Source organism: Eschrichtius robustus, chromosome 3, assembly GCF_028021215.1.
Source record: "Eschrichtius robustus isolate mEscRob2 chromosome 3, mEscRob2.pri, whole genome shotgun sequence".
Lineage (NCBI taxonomy): Eukaryota > Metazoa > Chordata > Mammalia > Artiodactyla > Eschrichtiidae > Eschrichtius > Eschrichtius robustus.
Genome location: NC_090826.1, coordinates 44,413,604 through 44,438,411, shown reverse-complemented (window position 1 = coordinate 44,438,411; position 24,808 = coordinate 44,413,604). Strand labels below are relative to the sequence as shown.

At 37.5% G+C, this 24,808-nt stretch overlaps 1 protein-coding gene across 1 annotated transcript in view; it reads right to left on the bottom strand.

Annotated features, from left to right (window-relative positions):
• ZYG11B (zyg-11 family member B, cell cycle regulator) overlaps positions 1–24,808 on the bottom strand; it is a 79,332-nt gene that overhangs the window by 34,931 nt on the left and 19,593 nt on the right. Inside the window, exons 2-5 of the mRNA XM_068539890.1 lie at positions 20,947–21,112; positions 14,851–15,605; positions 3,411–3,551; positions 656–832 (exon numbers count right to left, since the gene is read on the bottom strand). Of these exons, the coding sequence (XP_068395991.1) occupies positions 656–832; positions 3,411–3,551; positions 14,851–15,605; positions 20,947–21,112 (1,239 nt within the window). The remainder of the gene's footprint in view (positions 1–655; positions 833–3,410; positions 3,552–14,850; positions 15,606–20,946; positions 21,113–24,808) is intronic.

Sequence of the window (24,808 nt, the reverse complement as noted above, 5' to 3'; positions counted from 1 at the left end):
CACCTGGCTTCCAGAGTCCATGAACACCAAAGCCTAAAGTTCATCTAGTTTGGCAATTGCTCTCAATGAGGGAAGCTGGCTTTAATGACCCACTCACCTATCTGGGTTGCCATTTTTACTTGGTTTTGCACCTTTGAGTATTTTTTACTAACTTGCCAACTCACTGTTAAATTTTAAGAGTTAAAAATGTAATTCAAGCAGCATTTTTAGTTTTCATGCTGAGGACAGGACAGGTTTTGTAGTCTACCTATACTGCTAGAAATAGAAAATCCATGTCTTACTCATTTCTCTATCCCAGTACTTAAGTACTGAGTACTTGAGTACTGAACCAGTGCCTGGCTCAGAACAAAAGCTCTACGCCTATGTCTGTTTGCTGAAATTATCACTAACTCAAGGTCTAGGTGCAAGATGTTTTGTATGGCTTGCTTTATTTCCCTCAACATTTGGACTGAAATACTTTTAGGCAAGGAAAGCATTCTCTAGTTTTCTACTTCTCTATTATCCTGCACTCAGTCACACCATAAATTTATTACTTCACAGCCTCCAAAGGCATTTGAATTTCCAGGCTTGGTCTACTAAAATGAACTGTATGGAGGTGGGAGATGGGTAAGAGACACTAAAAGGACTATTTGAATGGGAGTTCCCATATGCTTACCTGCTGGTGATTGGGAAAATGTTCCATGGCTTTGAGCAGCAAATGGGTCACATCAGCCAGGAGTCGCACAGGCATTCCTGCAGCAAGATCCTGCTTCGTTAAGTTAAACACACAGGCGCTTGCAGCAAGTTGCACTGGCAAATTCATAGGGTGGTTTCTCATCCCAGTAACCACAAGCTGGAAAAAAAAAATTAGCTCTTTTGATCCAACTTATAAATATAAGCTCTCTTCATATAGCAACATTACTTTGTTGATCTATAATAATTTCTAAGATGTCTTAAGTATCTTTTTTATCCTCACGTGCAGAGCCTAGGACATAGCAGTTACTCACCAATATTTAGTTCCTGTCCACCTGGTCAAGGTAGGTATCAAGTTGTTCATGTCCAGAGATTTTTCTGTAAGGCTAAAGAATCTTTTCTATTTAGGGAAAACATCTTTGTATTTCCAAGACCTAGTTCAGGGCCTATTATATGCTAAGCACTAAACAAATTCTTACTGACTTGAAGACAGTAAACCAGAAGCAAACTTCACTTTCAAATCCCAACATTCAGTTCCTTAAGAACACTGTTAAAGTTAGAGTACCATAATATCCATTCACTTCCCTCTGGCTGACGTAACTACTTCTCTCCTTTTCCTCTCTCCTCAAATCCCCAACAAATCCTCCCCATTCCTCACTACTGGCTGAAGACCTTGCTTCCAGTTACCCTGAGAAAACTGAAGCAATCATAAAGAACTTCAGATTCTCACTTCCACATGTACCTCCTTACCAGCATACACATGTGCATATGCTGTCTTCCTGCCTGTTACCATAAATGACCTTTTGGGGCTCCTCTCTAAAGGTAATCCCTCCACTTATATGCTAGATTCTTCCCTTCTTGTCTACTCAAGGACACTGCTTCAGCTGTTCTCCCCTTTCACTCCTGTTATCAGTTTTTTATTCTGTACTGGATCATTAATATCAGCATACAAACAAGCTATTTTTTTCTCCCATCCAAAAAAAGAAAAAAAAAAAAACAACACACACTTCTTCAGCCAACTACCACCTTTTTCTTTGCTCTCCTTTGCAAGAATCACATTTCTCTCTGCATCATTCTCTGAATGAATGAATGAATGAATGAGTAAATATTTCAGATCAGGACTAGAGGTCTGGTCCTTTGTTACTCAGGTTCACAGTAACCAAAACCAAAAAATGATAATGCATATACCAAGTGCCAACATCCTCTGGTATGTACATAGGAGGTGACAGATGTTGGGGGTAACACCTTAGGACTTAAATGTTTGTTACTGGTTCCTTTCCAAACACCCCATTCTCAAAATCTAAGAAACTGGGAGGTTAACGCATTTCTGGCTCTGACACTAACTTTCTGTTACTTAACCTCACAGACCCTCAGGTACATAATCTGTAAAACAGGAGATAAAACTTATCTCTTGGGATTGTCGTGCCCACTAAATGAGGTATCAAATATAATATAGTCCTATACTCATTGGTTTCTAAACTGAATGTGCATAAGGATTATCTTGGGGGATTATTAAAATGCAGATTCCTGTACCTCACGAATTCCTGAGGTACTCTTAATTTTCCTTATAATTCCTGTACCCAGCCCTATTGAATCTAAATTTCTTGGAGATTCACAAATATGCTTTTTATTTTTTTAAAGATTTAATTAATTAATTAATTTATTTATTTATGTATTTTTTGGCTGCGTTGGGTCTTCGTTGCTGCACGCTGGCTTTCTCTAGTTGCAGTGAGCGGGGGCTTCTCTTGTTGCGGAGCACAGGCTCTAGGCGTGCAGGCTTCAGTAGTTGTGACTCGCGGGCTCTAGAGTGCAGGCTCAGTAGTTGTGGCACACGGGCTTAGTTGCTCTGTGGCATGTGGGATCTTCCCGGACCAGGGCTCGAACCCTTGTCCCCTGCATTGGCAGGTGGATTCTTAACCACTGCACCACCAGGGAAGCCCCTTTTAAAGATTTTTTTTTTTTTATGTGGACCATTTTCAAAGTCTTCACTGAATTTGTTACAATATTGCTTCTGTTTTATGTTTTGGTTTTTTGGCCACGAGGCACGTGGGATCTTAGCTCCCCAACCAGGGATTGAACCCGCACCCACTGCATTGGAAGGCAAAGTCTCAGCCACTGGACCGCCAGGGAAGCCTCTCACGAATATGCTTCTTAAAATAAGCAGTATCCCAGACTTCTGATGGATAGAGGACCACATTCTGACAAACAATGTCCTAAGTAATCAACAAAATTAAGAATCCTCCTTTCTTGCCTTTCAAAAGCTGTCTTGGTTAAAATATCTTAATTGAGGAATAACGCAGATTAGTTACAAAAGCACAGGAGGTTCATAAATTGCATGGAAAAGTGCCTTATAAAATTCCAATATTGTATTTCTTAAAAAAGCCTATATGGAAGCAATACAGGGGTAATATACAAAGCAGTGTCCTGATTCCAGTCATATATTCCATTTTCTACTACAGCTGGTGAAAACATATCACAGTGATTATTGGTTTTAGACAGTTAAATATGAACTTGAAGGCATTTATATTGCTTAAATGAGACTACTATAAAACTTCAGTAACACTATGCAACTATCTCCTCTCATTCTCATTTATGGCTAATAACTGAAATTATACATTATCAATCCCATTATAAAAAACCAAAGACTAAATGCAAATTTTCACTAATTTTCTTCACAAAACTATCATCTATCTAGGAAGACAATTTCAAATTTCTCATATGCAGTTTCTTATTCTTACCTTTAAAATTTCTGGTTTTGTTTTTTCCATCACATGAGTCAGGCTAAAAAGGTGAAATAGAGCTTCCCGGACAAAGAATGCCCGTTCACTGTACCGCTTCAATGCTTCGGCAATCTGAGTTTCATTGGCCTCTCCAGACACCTTTGAACATAGACAGAAGATGAGTTTTTAGGATTCTTTTCAACCCTCTAACTGTCTCTATCCAAACATCATTTGTGTGGATGGCATCCAGGGTAGCTTTGCAAAGCCTGAAACAAATGGGAATGATCACTTTCCAATCCCTCCAGAAAAGTCATCCTATGGAGGTGTACATATGCTAAAGAGATGTATATTAGATAGGCTCAGACTCTACTATAAGTCTATGGGTAAAATTTTCTGTACTGTACCTAAAATAAATCTCAAGATATGTAACACTATTTATAAGGTCTTACTACCCATGATTAGGCTCCTACTGCCTCTTAAGGTAACCCTCTCCCCCTAACTCACAATGTTGTAACTACAGTGGCCTTTCTCTTATTTTTTTTTTATTTTTATAGCAGTGTGTACATGTCAATCCCAAACTCCCAATCTATCCCTCCCCCGCACCCTATAGTGGCCTTTCTTTCTGATCTTTCAATAAGCCAAGCTCTTTCCCAGGAAAAGGCTACTAAATATAATATCCTCTCTGAGTGAAATCTTCCTCTCTTTCTCTACCTAATTTCTATTCATCCTTCCCATTTCAAGTTAAATGACACTTCTCTAGAAAGGCCTTCTCTGACCCACCAATCTAAATCAGGTCTCCCTGAAACACCTCCTTCATAGCCATTATCATAACCCCCCTAGTAGACTGACCTATTCACCACTGTACCTCAACAGGGAGCATTGTGTGTGGCTCATAATAAGCACTCAATAAATACTTATCAAATAAATGTATTAATTAATTTTCCCAGATTTATCAAGCTCCCACTCAGCATCAAGAGGTGCTGTTCAAAAGTAAGTTTATCTAGGAATTTCCCATTTATACAGGTTAATATCCTTAAACTGTGGTTCATATACCATTGGGTAATGAAATGTATATTAACAGGAAGTGGCTTTTTAGAAAAGTAATCCAACTAATGAGTAAAAAAAGAGGGCTTCCCTAGTGGCGCAGTGGTTAAGAATCCGCCTGCCAATGCAGGGGACATGGGTTCGAGCCCTGGTCTGGGAAGATCCCAAATGAGGCAGAACAACTAAGCCCGTGCACCACAACTACTGAGCCTGAGCTCTAGATCCCATGAGCCACAACTACTGAGCCTGCATGCCACAACTACTGAAGCCTGCGTGCCTACAGCCCGTGCTCCGCAACAAGAGAAGCCACTGCAATGAGAAGCCTGTGCACTGCAACGAAGAGTAGCCCCCGCTTGCCACAACTAAAGAAACCCATGCAGCCAAAAATAAATAAACAAAACTTAAAAAAAAAAAAAAAGAAACTTCTAGAATATCACCATGATCCCCAATGAATAACTAGGTGTTGAGTGTCAACAACTGCTAAAAATCACAGAAAGAAAAACAACCAGACATTATGTACTTCCTTAATGAAAGAGCACAACACCTGAGGGTCCTGCCAAAGGGATCAAACATGAGTTTGATTAAGTCACTAAATCCAACTACCAATTTGCAGAAAATACAAAGTCAGTGAAATATGCACTACAAGCACACAATCAAGAAAACCCAGGTTGAGGGAGACTCTACAAATCAAAGGGCTGGATTCGTTAATACACAAATTATAAGGAAAAGAAAGGGATGGAGAGGGAACTTACAAAAGATACTCAAAAGACATATAATTTTGAAAAATGGGTAAGATTAACTAAGTGCCTAGAGGTAAACAGTTGGATGATAAGTTATTTAAAAGAGCAAGGACATGATTATCATTAAAGTCTGGACAGAGATTACTTTTGTGGGGAAGGAGGGAGTTGTGATCAACTTGTAGCTGACAAGTTCTATTTATTAACCTGAGTGATGGTTTCAAGTGTGTTCATCTTATTTTCACTCATTAAGGTATACATTTGTTATTTATGGTCTTTGCATCTGTCTTATTTTACAAAAAGGTAAAAAAACGCAAAAAACAAAACAAAACCAAAACCCAAAACCCTGCTGTTCAGAGAGAGATAATCTTCTCATTAAGGTGGAAGACTGTCTTTTTTTGGCAGTACCATTATAAAAGGTGACACAAAAATAAACACTTTTAAAATATATTACTCAGTAACTAGGTTTTATATGAACATAGAGTATTCAGGCGGGAATGTGCAGCTTTGAGGAAATGAAGGGCTGCATCATGGCTGACATTTCAAACACTGATAGGATATGCTACAAAGGTCTAATAAGAATTAGACTACAGTACAGATGTGTACCAAGTGACACAAAGGCACGTTTTGAGCATTTGTAAGATTGTAGGAATAACAGTGGAAGTTTCTTTACAAAATGCTTTTTAAACTATTTATGTATAATATACATACATAAACATTGGTCTTGACTATGTATTCCAATATATAAGCAGTTATTGAATAATAAAAACTTTCCAAGTATTCAGTTCTTTTGGAATCACCCTGAACTTTTTCTTAGATTTTCTTAGATTTGGAAAGACACTGAATTATTATGTGAGATAAAAAAGATTGTATGACGGAAAACACATTAACGATAATCTTCATCAGACTTCATCAGTCCACATTTGGTTGATTCCAACAGCTTTATATTAACTTACATGAAATGTAACCTCAAGTTACCTTTAAATATAAAATTAAAGAACTTTTGTTACTGGAATGTAAATACTCTAAACCAAATTTCATTGCCTGTATGTTTATTCAGTGATCAACACTTCTCTAGCCAGTGATAAACCCTCAAATCAAGCAATCTGGCTCCTCAAACTATACGCATCTTCAATTCAATCAATTCCATATGCTAGATCAAAAAAAAAAAAAAACGAACAAAACAAAACAAACAAGTGGCTGTATGCACTAGTTTCTGCAAACAATTTAAAACAGAGAAAATACCCCTAACCACTAAATTAAGCCTTATTAATATTTAATATACTGATTAAAACTAAAATGTATATTCTAAGGAAAAACTTTCTTATAGCACTCAGTATATAACTCTATTATAGCATTTCTTACAATGGATTAAAGCTATTTTTAAATTGGTCTGCCTCCTCTCCACGAGACTAGAATTCCTCAAGGGCAGAGGCCCTAGCTCAGACATCTTTAAAAAGTACTTAGTGTTTTTTAAAATGGATCGACTCCTTTGCTTAAAAAAACTTATATGTACCTTCACTGGATGTTGATTACTGCAGTTTAATATAGGATTCTTAGTTCTCAAGGGAGAAGTCTAGGCTAGAGATATAAATTTAGGAGTCATCAGCATATAGGTTTAGGGCCTGGGAGATTAGGAAGAACCAATAAAGGAAATCCAGGGTGAGTCCAAAAAGTAGGGAAAAAACAAGACAAGTCTGATATCCTAGAAACTAAGTAAAAAAAAGTATTTCAAGAAGGAGGACAAGATCAACTGTGTCAAATGCCACTTTAGATCAAATAAGATGACGACTGAGAATATTGGGTTTAGCACACAACCAGTGATTCTCAGGAACTGGGAACCACAGCTTGGTAAATAACCCCAGAGTCTAGGAATGAGGCAGCCAAAAAACATAAGAGTCCTAATTGTGGAGAAGTGGAAGGTTCAAGAAACTGATGCTTACAGACGAATAAATTGGGTAGGGAAACAGAGATGACAGGGTTGGTAATTCTGTGGTAAGAAAACCATCTGTGTTGGGACTAGAAACAAGAGAGGAAAGGAAAGAACTAAGATTCTCAAATATAGGCAATGAGATGTAGTAGAAAGGACACATACCAGGCTCATCAGCTGGCTGTGACCCTTAAGAAAGCCATTCCCTCCCACTGAGGACAATACCTCCCACACAGAGTCAAGAGATCAAAATAAATAATATATATGAAAGTGGAAAAAACAAAACTTTTGTTCTTATAACCACCCACTAAGAGTACCATATAATGCCTCATAAGGAATACTGGGGAGTCACACTGTCCCTATTTCCTGCATCTTTCAGTGTGGTCTAAAAAACATGTAAAGCCAAAAATGTCAACCTAAACTAGTTTAAAGCATCACAATACTAAGACAATCATTTCAGACAAGTTTTTCATCAACTTTGCTAACTTGGAAAATTCTAAAAAAGGAGACAGAGCAATCTCAGCTCTCTTCCCTTAACATGACCTATTATTTTTCAGCTCTCAAATTAGTAGTCAAACAAATAATTTAAAAGAAACATCAATTTTTTGGCCAAGAGGTACATGAAAAGATGCTCAACATTACTAATTATTAGAGAAATGCAAATCAAAACTACAATGAGGAGAGCCTCCCATCAAGCCTCTTAGATAGCCTCAACCACCAGAGGGCAGACAGCAGAAGCAAGAAAAACTACAATCCTGCAGCCTGTGGACCAAAAACCACAGTTACAGAAAGATAGAGAAGATGAAAAGGCAGAGGGCTATGTACCAGATGAAGGAACAAGAAAAAACCCCAGAAAAACAACTAAATGAAGTGGAGATAGGCAACCTTGCAGAAAAAGAATTCAGAATAATGATAGTGAAGATGATCCAGGACCTCGGAATAAGAATGGAGGCAAAGATTGAGAAGATGCAAGAAATGATTAACAAAGACCTAGAAGAATTAAAGAACAAACAAACAGAGATGACCAATACAATAACTGAAATGAAAACTGCACTAGAAGGAATCAATAGCAGAATAACTGAGGCAGAAGAACGGATAAGTGACCTGGAAGACAGAATGGTGGAATTCACTGCTGCGGAACAGACTAAAGAAAAAAGAATGAAAAGAAATGTAGACAGCCTAAGAGACCTCTGGGACAACATTAAACGCAACAACATTCGCATTATAGGGGTCCCAGAAGGAGAAGAGAGAGAGAAAGGACCAGAGAAAATATTTGAAGAGATTATAGTAGAAAACTTCCCTAACATGGGAAAGGAAATAGCCACCCAAGTCCAGGAAGCGCAGAGAGTCCCATACAGAATAAACCCAAGGAGAAACACGCCGAGACACATAGTAATCAAAGTGGCAAAAATTAAAGACAAAGAAAAATTATTGAAAGCAGCAAGGGAAAAACGACAAATAACATACAAGGGAACTCCCATAAGGTTAACAGCTGATTTCTCAGCAGAAACTCTGCAAGCCAGAAGGGAGTGGCATGATATACTTAAAGTGATGAAAGGGAAGAACCTACAACCAAGATTACTCTACCCGGCAAGGATCTCATTTAGATTTGATGGAGAAATCAAAAGCTTTACAGACAAGCAAAAGCTAAGAGAATTCAGCACCACCAAACCAGCTCTACAACAAATGCTAAAGGAACTTCTCTAAGTGAGAAACACAAGAGAAGAAAAGGACCTACAAAAACAAACCCAAAACAATTAAGAAAATAGTCATAGGAACATACATATCGATAATTACCTTAAACGTGAATGGATTAAATGCCCCAACCAAAAGACATAGACTGGCTGAATGGATACAAAAACAAGACCCATATATATGCTGTCTACAAGAGACCCACTTTAGACCTAGGGACTCATACAGACTGAAAGTGAGGGGATGGAAAAAGATATTCCATGCAAATGGAAATCAAAAGAAAGCTGGAGTAGCTATACTCATATCAGATAAAATAGACTTTAAAATAAAGAATGTTACAAGAGACAAGGAAGGACACTACATAATGATCAAGGGATCAATCCAAGAAGAAGATATAACAATTATAAATATATATGCACCCAACATAGGAGCACCTCAATACATAAGGCAACTGCTAACAGCTATAAAAGAGGAAATCGACAGTGACACAATAATAGTGGGGGACTTTAACACCTCACTTACACCAATGGACAGATCATCCAAAATGAAAATAAATAAGGAAACAGAAGCTTTAAATGACACAATAGACCAGAGAGATTTAATTGATATTTATAGGACATTCCATCCAAAAACAGCAGATTACACTTTCTTCTCAAGTGCGCACAGAACATTCTCCAGGATAGATCACATCTTGGGTCACAAACCAAGCTTCAGTAAATTTAAGAAAATTGAAATCATATCAAGCATCTTTTCTGACCACAACGCTATGAGATCAGAAATGAATTACAGGGAAAAAAACGTGAAAAGCACAAACACATGGAGGCTAAACAATATGTTACTAAATAACCAAGAGATCACTGAAGAAATCAAAGAGGAAATCAAAAAATACCTGGAGACAAATGACAATGAAAACACGACGACACAAAACCTATGGGATGCAGCAAAAGCAGTTCTAAGCTGAATTTAAAAAAAAAAAAAAAATCCCACAAGGACTCAGAGGCAAAGAATATACAAATCAATTTTCACTGCAAAGTAAAGGAGCTGTTACAGTGGAGGATTACTGGACTAAATGTCAATATTATGACATAGTATGAGTGTGTTTCATGTTTGGTAATTGCAATCATTGTTGCTTTTGTTGTGGTCATCCATGTACAATGTTTGGTGTCAGTCTATTTATCTCTCGTAAAAATAAAATACAGTGTGTGTGTGTGGAAAAAAAAAAAAAAAAAAAACTACAATGAGGTATTACCTCAGATCAGTCAGAATGGGCATCATCAAAAAATCTACAAACAATAAATGCCAGAGAGGGTGTGGAGAAAAGGGAACCCTCTTGCACTGTTGGTAGGAATGTAAATTGATACAGCCACTATGGAGAACAGTATGGAGGTTCCTTAAAAAACTAAAAATAGAATTACCATGACCCAGCAATCCCACTACTGGGCATATACCCAGAGAAAACCATTAATTCAGAAAGACACATGCACCACAATGTTCACTGCAGCACTATTTACAATAGCCAGGTCATGGAAGCAACCTAAATGCCCATCAACAGACAAATGGATAAAGAAGATGTGGTACATACATACAATGGAATATTACTCAGCCATAAAAAGGAACGAAATTGGGTCATTTGTAGAGACGTGGATGGACCTAGAGACTGTCATACAGAGTGAAGTAAGTCAGAAAGAGAAAAACAAATATTGTATATTAACGCATATATGTGGAATCTAGAAAAATGGTACAGATGAACCTGTCTGCAAGGCAGAAATAGAGACACAGATATAGAGAACAAACGTATGGACACCAAGGTGGGAAAGGAGGGGTGAGATGAATTGGGAGATTGGGACTGACATATATACACTAATAGATATAAAACAGATAACTAATGAAAAAAAAAGAAACATCAACTTTTGTGTATAGTTGAATAAAGGGCAAAGTTCCAATGATCTCTATTTTTTAAAAATTATTTTAAAACAATGATTCTCCACTTTAGCTGCATATTACAATCACCCAAGGAGCTTTAAAAAATACTGATGCCTGGGTCCCACCTCCCTGTGGTTCTGATTTAATTCCTCAAGTTCCTCAGATGAATTTTTTTAATTAAAAATTTTTTCCAGCTTTATCAAGATATATAATATTATACATGCATATATCACAAATACATCATGTAAGTTTAATGTGTAAAATATGATGAGTTGATACATGTAAATATTGCAAAATGATTAGCATGATATGGTTAGTTAACACATCCTTCATCTCAAATAATTACACTCTAGGTAATTTTAGTTACAGTCAAGGCTGAGAATCACTGTTTCAATGTTTACAGAGGTGGAAACTAGATGATAGCAAATAAAGTAGGTGTTTCCTAGAGCCAAGATTTCGAAGTAATAACAGTTCCATTTGTGAAATCAAGCTTGTTTCACAGAGGCATTGTGGAACACAGATGTCCTACTAGCCTCAACTGAAAAACTTAGGCTAATTCACTCTAGGGTCTGTTGGTGGTAAGAACAATCAGCAAAAATTGTACGGCTCAGGAATCACAACTATTAGAGGATCTTTGCCTTGAGAAGATTATTTAGTGTAGTGTACTAGGGACACATTCCTTTCATCCTTCAGGACACAGGTCAAGCTCACATCTGGGAAATCCTTCCGAAACTCCCAGTACACAGAGATAAGAATTCTTCCCCTTTGATTTTTACAGTTCTTTACTGTCTGACCCACTTCTTAGGGAGTTAAGTAACACTAAAATAGTAATTTACATGTTTATATTTCCTTTACCAACAAGCCCTGTGCTACAAATCTGTCTTGTTCCATAACAAGTTGTATGTAAGTTCCTCAAACTTCTTGCTGCCCTGCACCTGGCTTATGTGACCTGGCGAAATCTGGCCCTGGCACCTACTTCTCCAGCCTCACTTCATTGCTCTGCAACTTCTTACTCTGGAACTCTAGCCACAGTGGCCTTCTTGCAGTTCCTTGGACGTACCATGCTCCTTCCTACCACACATCTTTTGCATATATCATTCTCGCTGCCTGGAATTTCCTCTACCAAGCTACTCATCCATAAGATCTTCACTTATTCATCAAGTCCTCAGAGAAGCCTTAAACTAAGTCGAGTCTCTCCGTTAAACATTCTCAAATGTAGTATTGTATATCTTCTAGATTCTTAGCACTATGCAGTTTAAAGCATATGTATGTATGCATATTATATGTTAATATATGTATATGAGGACTTCCCTGGTGGCTCAGTGGTTAAGAATCTGCCTGCCAATGCAGGGCACACGTGTTCGAGCCCTCGTCCGGGAAGATCCCACATGCCGCGGAGCAACTAAGCCCATGTGCCACAACTACTGAGCCTGCACTCTAGAGCCCGCGAGCCACAACTACTGAAGCCCACGCGCCTAGAGCCCATGCTCTGCAACAACAGATGCCACCGCAATGAGAAGCCCGCGCACTGCAACGAACAGCAGCCCCCGCTTGCCACAACTAGAGAAAACCTGCGCGCAGCAACAAAGACCCAATGCAGCCAATAAACAAATAAATGAATAAATAAATAATAAAATATAAAAAAATATGTATATGAAATATAAATACATATATTTAAAGCATATACCCACGACATATGAAACTTCATTGTTTGACTCCCTCACTAAATTACAAGCTCCATGAGGGCAAGAGCATGCCTGTTTTGCCTCACCATCAAATCCCCATGTCCAGCACAGTACAGAGTATGCACTTAATAAAATATTTATTGAATGAATAAAAAAGAGTGACTCAAAATAATTTCTTACATTCTAGTTTTTAAAGTCTACATTTACAAATAATCTAAGAAGTGAAATGTTTTAAAATGTTTATAACTAAAGTTTCCTTCTCCTTTTTTGAGATCAATAATGGTTGCACAAAAAAAGGACCCCTACTACACTGTTGGTAGGAATGTAAATTGGTTCAGTCACTATGGAAAACAGTATGGAGGTTCATTAAAATACTAAAAATAGTGTTACCATATGATCCAGCAATCTCACTCCTGGGCATATAACTGGAGAAAACTATAATTTGAAAAGATACATGCACCACAATGCTCACAGCAGCACTATTTTACAATAGCCAAGATATGGAAGCAATCTAAATGTCCATCAACAGAAGAATGGATTAAGAAGATGTGGTATATATACACGATGGAATACTACTCAGCCATAAAAAAGAAAGAAATATTGCCATTTGCAGCAACATGGATGGACCTAGAGATTATTATACTAAGTGAAGTAAGTCAGACAGACAAAGGCAAATACCATATATCACTTATATGTGGAATCTAAACTATGAGACAGGGGTTTCCCTGGTGGTGCAGTGGTTAAGAATCCAACTGTCAATGCGGGGGACATGGGTTCGAGCCCTGGTCCGGGAAGATACCACATGCTACAGAGCAACTAAGCCCGTGCACCACAACTACTGACCCTGCACTCCAGAGCCTGTGAACCACAACTACTGAGCCCACGTGCCACAACTACTGAAGCCCGCGTGCCTAGAGCCCATGCTCCCCAACAAGAGAAGCCACTGCAATGAGAAGCCCGTGCACAGCAGTGAAGAGTAGCCCTCGCTTGCTGCAACTAGAGAAAGCCTGCACGCAGCAATGAAGACCCAACGCAGCCAAAAAATAAAATAAATAAAATAAATTTATTAAAAAAAAATAAAGTATGAGAAAAATGAACTTATGTATAAAACAGAAACAGACTCACAGACATAGAAAACAAACTTATGGTTTTCAAAGGGGAAAGAGGGAGGGATAAATTAAGAGTTTGGGATTAGCAGATACAAACTACTATATATAAAATAGATAAACAACAAGGTCCTATTATATAACACAGGGAACTATATTCAATATCCTGTAATAAACCATAATGGAAAAGAATATGAAAAAATCACTTTGCTGTACACAAGAAACTAATACAACACTGTAAATCAACTATACTTCTATAAAAAATAAATAAAATAATGGTTGCTCAAAAAAGATACCTTGTCATTTTGGTCACAGTATTCATTTCTAGGCCATCCCTGACTCTGCCCCCAGTAGGATCAAATGATACTTCTGCTTAAGCGGTGTAGGAAGTAGGGGAAAAAAAATGGGGCTCTGGAATTAGACAGATGTAGATCCAAATGTTGGTTCTAACTAATAGTAAATCATATAATTTCTATGACTCTGTTTCTCACCTATAAAATGGGGTTAATACCTATCTATAGATATTGGCATATACAATATAAAGCACCTATAGGATACAATGTATGTTAGAAGAATACTAGTTTTCCTTAACTTGTTATAATTCTATCCTTCAAAGTCTGATTCAGATACCATCTTCCATCAAGTCTAAAATTCTCCAGCTAGAAAAAATTTCTCCTACTTTCTTACAGCAACTACACTGATCCTTGGCTTTATAGTTATAACATCACTACTACTATCAGGCTCCTTGGAGGCAAATCCTATATCTTTTTCATCTTTGAATCCCAAGCTGTACCAAGTCCAACAGATGTTTCCTAAACTGAATTTAAACCATTAGGCATGAGAAACCTTAAGAAAAGCAAAATTCTACCATTTCTACAATAGAGATCTCCTTGGAGAACTTGCTCTCCCCTCAGATACTCAATTCAACAAGGAGCATCCCCAGTTTCTTTGAAGTGATCCTTTAGAAATGGTATGTTTAAGTGGTTCAAAATATCTAAACATTATCATCATGTCAACTATCATTTATCCAGGGCCTACTATATGACTTCCACTTTACATATATAATTATTAATCTTCAGAAGAATTTTGCAAGGTACGAATCATATCTATTTTATAAATAAATGTAAATTCAAAAAAGTTACATCATAGCTTGCTCTGGGTTGTGAAGCAAGTAAGCTGGCATTTTAATTAGGACTCTAACTCTAAAGCAAGCCCTTTCCACTATATAATGTCCTGTTTCATGAACATGTTCCATATGTTATTAGACATTCACCTTAATGGAGTCTTATGCAACTAATACATTGGTCAGCCTGACAAAGGAATATATTTTTAAAGTCTAACCTTCAAATGTCCTTCGCCTGTGAGGAATTCAGAGTAGCCAGCATCAGTGGCCAGCAAACCTACAAACTGCATGCTGGGCCGTTGTTGTATAAAGGCTTCAACAGCTTTATCTGTCACATGCTTCCTCCCAGAGACATCCAGGGAGACGAGGTTGGGCAGGATGTCCTTTTGTTCTAGTAATCGAAGAGCTATGTCTGATGTAAACTGCTTATCATCTGAAATATCAAGATGATTCAGATGTCTTAGTTCCCGAACAACATCCAGTATCTGGGTAGTTGTCATTTTTAAACATTTCAAGTGATGCATGGTTAGAGACTTGAGTCGGTCTTTGCAGGCCAGCAGAGCCGTGATGTCTGTGATCGAGGTGTTAGAAATATCCAGGCTCTCTAATCTTGGCAATGAGGCAACTTCAGCCAGGTCTTCATTATAAAAGAGAACGTTGGTGATGCTTAATGCTCGAAGGCCGGAAAGCCGGCTAAAGCACCGCTCATAAGGATCTTCGAGTGAGAGAGTTAATGAGTTCAGCACTAGGCACTGGAGATTTTGCTGGATCCATTTGTTACTGCCAAGCCCACTGATAATGTCTGTAATTGTGATATCAGCATTCACACCTGTGGCATCAAGTTCCACTAACTTGTGGTGGCAGAAGGCTTTCCGGAACGCAACGGCAGAGATCTTGGCTTTGCGAATGCAAGCTCGTTTTAAGCGCATCTGGTTGCCCCTAAAAATACCTACAGTTGCATCATTCAGGAGACCTAGGAAAAAACAAGCAGCATTTTAACTTCAAAAAACGGTTAAAGGATAGCTAAAATTTCCAAAGCACTCCCATGTAACAATATTTCATTTAACTGACATAACAATTCAGTGAGGTAAGAATATGATTATCTACAATTTATAGATGAGTAAACTGGGGTTCAAAAAAGTGGCCTTACAAGAGCACAGAAATAGCACATGGCAGAATCAGGACTGTGGTAGACACTATTGATATTTACTAACATCTGGTTCTCCTCCCCTTACTGGACACATGGACAACTACGTTTCCCAACCTACCCTTGGACTTAGATGGGGCTATGTGCCTAGATCTAGCCAATGGTATACCAGAGCCAAGTACAAAGTATCATGAAAACAAAGAAAAGGAAATAATCCATGATGCCTGGAATCTGAAAAAGATCTTTTCATGGAAAAGGTGATCTTTGAGAAAGTCCTTCAAAGATGAAGGAAAAGTTCAAAGACGGAGAAAGAAGGTGAGGGGAATTAAAGGAAGAATAAACAGCATCAACAAAGCCTTAGAATACCTATGGCAAATCATTATGCTGTACACCTGAAACTAATATAATGTTACATGTCAATTATATCTCAATTTAAAAAATGGAAAAAAAAAACCAGCCTTAGAGATGTGAAAGCCCAGCACACAGTTAGAAAACAACAAGTAACTCTACACTGCTTGAACATAAGAAAGAGCTAGAGCTATAAGGTGTCTCCCTGGTAAAGAGAGGAAAAAGAATATAGGGGAAAACCTAGATATGAGTGAGAACATGGTACATTTCTGGAAATTTAAGTATGGAAGTGGGAAGAGACAAGAAATGAGGCTAGATCACTCTGAAAGGTGAAGAGAAGAAACCAGACCAGCTAGGGGTCTTGGGACACAAAGAACAATACGTTGGATACTGGGTTTTTTCCTTGCACCATACATCCCAGGCTTAAAGTCAAAGAAGTGGGCAATTGGGAAATACCAACAAGCACACACAAAAGTAGCTCCCCCCCAAATCTGCTCACTCTAGCCAAAGTATCAGGAATGGGGTAGCCTAGCAAGGCGGGCAACTTTTAGACAGTAACTACTTTACTTCAGTCAAACACCAAAGAAAAAACTGTGGCCACACCCTCACCCACACCAGCAAATGCCAAGAGGGGAACCTAGACTTTCAATCTTGCTGTAACTAGTTGCCCCAGTCTCCCCACAGGGAGGTGTTACAGAAGGCTGAGTAGGGAGCCAGGACTTTCATGTCCATCTGGCAGTAATGAGGTGCTCCTCCCCCTCCGTGCTGGAGTGGTGTCAAAGGAAGCCTAGTAGAGAGTCGAGACTTCATCACTGCCCAACAGTAAGTAATGAGGTCACCTCACCCCAACATGCTGTCAGTGGAGGCCAACTGAAGAAGAGAAATGAGGTACTCATACCTCCCTCAGCTAGGGCAGTATCAGTAGACACCTAGTGGGGAAACAGAACGCCAATCCCCTGCACAGCAATAATGAGGAGCCCCAAGTCTTGGGTGTCAACAGAAGTCAAGCGGGGAACCAGAACATTATCCCAATCCTGCAATAACAAGGCAGTGCCTCCACCTTCCACTGCTAAAGTGGTGTCAGAGACACAGACTAAAACAGTAGTCTCATAACATAATACCCAAAATGTCCCGATTTCAATAAAAATTCACTCATCATACAAAGGACCAGTAAGATCTCAAACTGAAAAAAGACAATCTATAGATGTCAACGCTGAAATAACACAAATGTTAAAATTATTTTATGAAGATCTTAAAGGAGCCATCAGAAAAATGCTAAAGTGTACAATTACAAACATGCTTGAAACAAATGGAAAACAAAAAGCCTCAAAAAAGAAATAGAAGATATAAAGAAGAACCAAAGGGAGGGCTTCCCTGGTGGTGCAGTGGTTAAGAATCCGCATGTCAATGCAGGGGACACGGGTTTGAGCCCTGGTCTGGGAAGATCCCACGTGCAGCGGAGCAAGTAAGCCCTTGTGCCACAACTACTGAGCCTGCACTCTAGAGCCCATGAGCCGCAACTACTGAGCCCGCATGCCACAACTACTGAAGCCCGTGTGCCCAGAGCCTGTGCTCTGCAACAAAGAGAAGCCACTGCAATGAGAAGCCCACGCACCGCAACTAACAGTGGCCCCCACTCACCGCAACTAGAGAAAGCCCACGTGCAGCAACAAAGACCCAATGCAGCCAAAAATAAATAAATAAAATAAACAAAGGAAAATTTTAGAATTGAAAAATACAGTAATGGTTGGGCTAAACAACAGAACAGAAGGAACAGAGGAAAGAATCAGTGAACTAAAAGATTAAAAAATAGAAATTACCCAAACCTAAAGAACAAGAAAAAAAAATAGACTAAAAAAAAAAAAATTGAACAGAGCTATTTGTCCCAGAAAGAGAGGAGAAATAGGGTAGGGTTGAAAAAGTATTTGAAGAAATAATGGCTACATACCTATCAAAATGACTGAAATAAAAAATAGTAATAACACCAAATGCTGGCAAAATGCAGAGAAACTGGGTCAGCCTTATATTGGTAGGAGTGTAAAATGGCAAAGCCACTTTGGAAACAGTTTGGCAGTTTTTTAAAACCTAAACATGCAACTACCATAGAACCCAACAGTAGCACTCCTGGATATTTATCCCAAAGAAATTAAAACTTATGTTCACATAAGATCTGTACATGGATGATTACAGCATTATAATATTCATAATATTAGATATTATATTCACAATAGCTAATAGATATTATATTCATAGTAGCTAATAGTTAGATATTATATTCATAATAGCTAAGTAGCATTATCATTAGGTGGTAAAATTCTTATTCTGATTCCTAGCTTTTATCCATACATTTCCTGGAAGATTTTTAGCTTTGAGACAACAGACACAATGAACAAAGATTATGACAAGAGAATCACAGAACCAAATAAGTAAAACTCTTTAGTATCAGTCTTATTTTAATAAGGATTGCCACCAATATCATTAATCCTTTGAATCAGGTAAATAAGTAAAAAATTTTTAATGTAAATAAATTATTATTTAAAATCATTATGCTATTAGAAAAAATATATTATCAATTTTAAAAGCATTCATAGGGAATTCCCTGGCAGTCCAGTGGTTAGGACTCCACGCTCTCACTGCAGGGGGCCTGGGTTTGATCCCTGGTCAGGAAACTAGGATCCCACAAGCCGCGTGGCACAGCAAAAAAAAGAAAAAAGAAATTCACAGAACTTTTTTCCCATTTTATTATGAAAATTTTCAAACACACAAACATTTATCAAACAACTTTCTTAAACTGTGACAAAAATTTGTTCTTTTGCATATTAGCAGTATCCACTCCTGACTGAAGGTGGATATGATTTTTACAAAGAGATTAAATAATTCAGAACACTTTTTGGTGAAAAAGGCAGGTAATCACATTGGGGAAACACAAATGGGGGCAGCACATTGTTTCTCTGACTCTCACTTTCCTCATCTGAAGGCAGTTTGAAAAAAAGAGGTAGAAAACACATTTTGATCAAGCATATAACCTCCCCAAGACATTACTCTGGAGGACAATTATTTAGTTACATTTACTTAAAAACTACTTTCATTATTTTATCCATATAAAGCATTTGCCACAGTCCCTGGTATATAATAAGCATTCAATAAATGTTAGCTGCTATTATTAACCAATAGTGGTCATATTTCAAAAGGAATCTGGCAAAGTTAAAACTTCAGTTAACATTTATTCTTTTGATTGACAAGACTAGTTATATATATAAATATTTAAATTGAGCTTGGTAAGTGTAATCATTAAATTGAGACCAGAAAGAAATGTTAACGCTGGCATGATCTCTTAAACTGTTGTGCAGCTTTGTAAGGGACCTTTAACTTTAACATGGATAATATCTATTGAAATTTACCCTAGTTCCTTTGGCAGGTTGGAAGAATTCAAAGACACTACAGACTTGAGCAGCTTAGTGAAAACAAAGGAATGTAGATGTCTTCTTCTTCCCTAAATTATTCCAAAATACCTCAATTACAGCCTTATTTCTCCCACCTTTCCTTGTAATGCATTATCTGCATTTGGGTTCGCTCTCCTCCTTCCTTCCCTCCCTCCCTCCCTCCCTCCCTCTCTCTCTCTCTCTCTCTCTCTCTCTCTCTCTCTATATATATATATATATATATATATATATATATATGCGCCAGATAATGGTATACACTTTTGCTGTGACTTTAAGTATACATAATAAATTTATATACTTATATTTAATATTTAATAAAATATAATATTTATAAATATATTTCTGTTATTGGATTGTCCAAAAAGTTCGGGTTTTTCCGTAAGATGTTTTGGCCAACCCAATAGATGTGTATGTGTCTGTGTGTATATACATATTTAAAGTCACAACAAAAGTGTATACCGTCATCAGGCATCTAGGAGCAGGAATACCTCTAATGTAGGTGTAGGAAGGTTGTGTGGCAGTGAAAAGAGCATAGATTTAGGATCAAACAGATCTGCATTTGAACCACGACATTGATTAACACTGTGACTCTTAACAAGTTACATCTCTGAACCTCAGTTTCCTTACCTGTATATAAATTGGATAAAAATAGCTACGTTATAGGTTTTTGAGAAAAGTCAAATTCAAGAAAAGCATATAAAATACCTGGCATTATTACATGCAAGAGGCAATCAATAAATGATAATTATCATCACTGCCACATTTTCATTCTATTTTATAGTTGTGGGAAAATTGTGTTTCTTACTTGTAAGAGTTTATACACCCTAAATATATAAAGGCATTATATCTCTTTCAGCTTAAAACTTATATAGAGGTAACAAAAATTATCAATATACATAACCAGAATTTCACAGATAAATCTTTCATAATTTATTTTCAGAATTTGTTTTTGAAAAGAGAAGTAATAAATTAGCTATGATTCCCATTTCAAAGGTCAAAAGCAGAAACTAGTTTTTCCATAGTAGTATTTATTTATTGATTTTCCTGCTGCCAAATGGTAATGTAAGGTGTTTTAGACCAGCAGACTTCTAAACTGCTATTTTGGAAGAGAAGTTATTTTTGCCCTGAGAATGGCTTCTCAAAACAACAAAATAGAAGAAACAAACAAAAAAATGATTTGCCACATTAGAAAAGAAAAATGCTTATCACAAATTATAAAGTGGCAGGATTGGCAAAAATAAATGAATTCCTTTTCCTAGAATTAGGATTTTCTGTTATTTCTACAAAAATCATTAAATGGCCACAGTAGCACTTCAAAATCCAATGCCAATTAATAGCACACAATTTTTGTTTCCTCTATTTATTTCATTTCTTACCATGAAAAGCCATGGTCTGAAGCAGCCGATCAGCCACCTCCTGTGGGAATACTCCAGGCTCCTGCAGACACAGTGTTCCATCTTGCCTTGCTGAGCAGAACTTCTCAAGGTGAGTAGTCAGGAAATTCAAGCAGATATCAAGTAAGGAATAAGGAGATGCCTCCTCCTTGGATCCCAGCAAGAAACAAAGGGAAAACAAAAGCCAACAAGTTAGTTTCCAGAGAAGTGGAGAACAAAATATTCATTTCCTTGTTCAGCAAGTACTTTTATTCAAATGTCTACCTTGTGCTAGATACCATGTTAGGCAGTGGGAATACAACATGTGGTCTATGTTCTCAAGAAGCAGGAAAAGAGAAACATTTAAACAAATATTTACATAAAATCTATTAAATACTAAATATAGAGGATATATTGGGTAGTCACATAAGCACATAGCAGAGTACCCTAATCAGTCAAGGATGGTCAGGGAAGACCTCAGAGGCACAGCAGATTAATCTTCCTAAATTACCAGCCCTAAATTACCCTCTACTGCTCAAAATGTCAATGGACTTCATGGGGCTGAAGACAAAAGACAGAATTCTTAGATTGTTAGAATGACGATGCCTGAGTCCCTCCAAAATCTAGCCCCAATTTACTTTCCAACTTAATCTCCCATAAAATTCCTATCCCAACCTAACAGTTCAAATATGATCAGTTTATTTGGGTAAAAGAATGTGCTATAGGTGTTATCCTCAAAAAAGAAAAAGGTTAACCCAGTTATTCCAATCTGAGGAATAAAGAACTAATCAAATAAGCACAAAGATTAAGTATAAGGGTTTTAATTACAGAAATAAACACTCTAAGTGTCCCCAACAACAATAATATAACTAAAATATAATTACAGTAGCTACCATCCGTTAGGTGCTTTCTATATGACTCTGCTGAGTGTTTAACATGAATTATCCATTATTTCATTTATTCCTCACCCCTACTTTAGTGAAGGATTATCTTCATTTTTGCATAACTGAAAACTGGCTCAGAAAACTAACATCTTTCTCAGTATTCTACGCACAGTAAGTGACAAAGTGTAGCTTCAAATTAAAACCTGACTCAGGAACACAACTCTTAATCATATTATACTACACATGTGACATTTTAATGGCTGAATAATATGCAGCCATGAAAAATTATAGTTCAAAGATATATTAATCAATAGAAAAATACTTATAATAAAAGGTAAGTTTTGGGCCTTCCCTGGTGGTCCAGTGGGTAAGACTCCGCACTCCCAATGCAGAGGGCCCGGGTTCGATCCCTGGTCAGGGAACTAGATCCCACATGCATGTTGCAACTAAGAGTTCACATGCCACAACTAAGGAGCCCATGAGCCACAACTAAGAAGCTCGCCTGCCGCAACTGAGGAGCTGGCGAGCCACAACCAAGGAGCCCTGGAGCAGCTACTAAGGAGCCAGCAAGCTGCAACTAAGGAGCCTGCGAACTGCAACTAAGGAGCCCACGAGCCACAACTAAGACCTGGAGCAACCAAATAAATAAATAAACAAAATTTTTTTTAAAAGGTAAGTTTTAAAAAATACATAGTTTATAGAACTTCCTCAACCTGATAAAGGTCATCCATGAAAAACCCAATTAGTGTCATACTTAATGTTGAAAGTCTGAATACTTTCCCCCTAAAATCAGGAATAAGACAAAGAAATCTGCTCTCACCATTTCAATTCAACATTGTACTAAAGGTCCTAGAATTAGGCAAAAAAAAAAAAAGAAAACCAAAAAGAAAGAAAAAGAAAAAAAGAAATAAAAAGCATACAGATTGGAAAGGAAAAGTAAAACTGTCTCTATTTGCAGGTAACATAATTTTGCAAAAGAAAATCCTAAGGAATTCACACCAAAAAAACTATCAGATCTGAAAAAGAAAAACCAAAAACAAGTTCATCATGGTTATAGGATATAAGATCAATATATAAAAATACCTATATTTCTATTCACTTACAATGAAAAATATGAAAGTGAAATTAAGGAAACAATTCCATCTAAAATAGCATTGGGACTTCCCTGGTGGCACAGTGGTTAAGAATCCACCTGCCAAGCAGGGGACACGGGCTTGATCCCTGGCCCGGGAAGATCCCACATTCTGCGGAGCAACTAAGTCCGTGAGCCACAACTACTGCGCCTGCGCTCTAGAGCTCGCGTGCCATGACTACTGAGCCCATGTGCCACAATTACTGAAGCCCGCACGCCTAGAGCCTATGCTCCCCAACAAGAGAAGCCACTGCAATGAGAAGCCTGCGCACCGCAAGAAAGAGTAGCCCCCGCTCGCCACAACTAGAGAAAGCCCACGTGCAGCAACGAAGGCCCAATGCAGCCAAAAAATAAATAAATAAATAAAATTTTAAAGTTATTAAAATGCTTACATACTTTACAGTTTACAAAGCGCTTTCACATTGACACATTTGATATTTTAATAACTGAGGAAGATGGACAACAAAGACATTATTTTTTAAGATGAGGAAACAGACTTCACAAAAGTTAAATGGTTGGCCCAATAAAGCAGAGACTGTGAGCTGCCAACCCTAAAACTTGTTCTTCTTTTCTTCCATGTTAATAAAACCTTTTATTTTTACCTGGGCACAGGACCACTTGTAACCTCTGTATCCTCTGCAGCTAGGTGTAGCTAGGACACATAAGAAAAAGTTCAGAGGAAGTAATTCTTCAAATTCAACTTCTGCATCACAGAACTTTGCCTATTCTGTCTTATTTCCTGTGTTCTAAGTATGAATTCTTTCTGCTTTTTCTACTCTTCATTGTACCATCTTTCTAAATGTCTAAAATTCATCACCCAGATGAAACAAAATGCCCTTTGACCTCCGTTGGTAAGTTTCAAAATGATCTATTTATTTTACAAAAGAGAAAATAAATGAAAGTTGGGTAACTATCAGAGGGGAGACATCTAAACCTTCTGAGTACATAATTTTTAGAAGTCATTTTAACAGAACAAACCCAGGTAGTAACATATGGACATTTATAATATTTAATTAATCATTCTAAAAAATTTTTTTCCAATTGATAAAATGTCCACAAACAAAAACAGGTTTTTAGACCCCACAAATTTTTCCTTTTCAAAGAAAACTTCCCCTTATCTCTATGTTAATTCCTATTAGTAAGCGTAAGACTTTTCTAGTCAGCTGCTCTTCTATTGGGAAGTACATGTGCCTAATAGTTAATCCACCTGAGCTTTGGAGCTAGAGTGCAAATCCCAACTTTTCATTTACTAACTGTGTGACATTACACAAGTTACCTATCCTTTCTGCTCCTAAGTTTTCTCATCTTATAATGTAGATAATAATAATACCTACTTCATAAAGTTGCTGTGAGGATTCAATGAGATAAAACAGGAACCAAAGAACTTAGAATAATGGCAGTGCGTCTGGAAACACAGAGCTTGTAAGGGTCAGAGGCAGGATTCAAACCCAGGAAATGTAGCTCCAAGAGCTTATGCCCTTATCCACCATAATATACTACCTTTTCACCTTTATATACAAATTCTAAATATGTTATCTCACCTGATACTCAAAGGTCTGTGATGTGAACAAGGATAATCATCTCCATTTAAAGAAGAAAACAGAGACATTATATATCAAGCCAAGGACAGGACTAGAACTGTACTCAGATTATCTGAGAGCTACTCCAAAAACTATACTGCCATCTGTGACTCTCCAAATTCCAGTACTTTAAGCTAACACAGAAGTATTGAGAGATCAGTATTTCCTATTTTAGTAGTAGTAATAGTAGTAGTAGTAGTAGAAGCCATGCTGCAGCTTGCAGGATCTTAGTTCCCTAACTAGGGATTGAACCAGGGCCATGGCAGTGA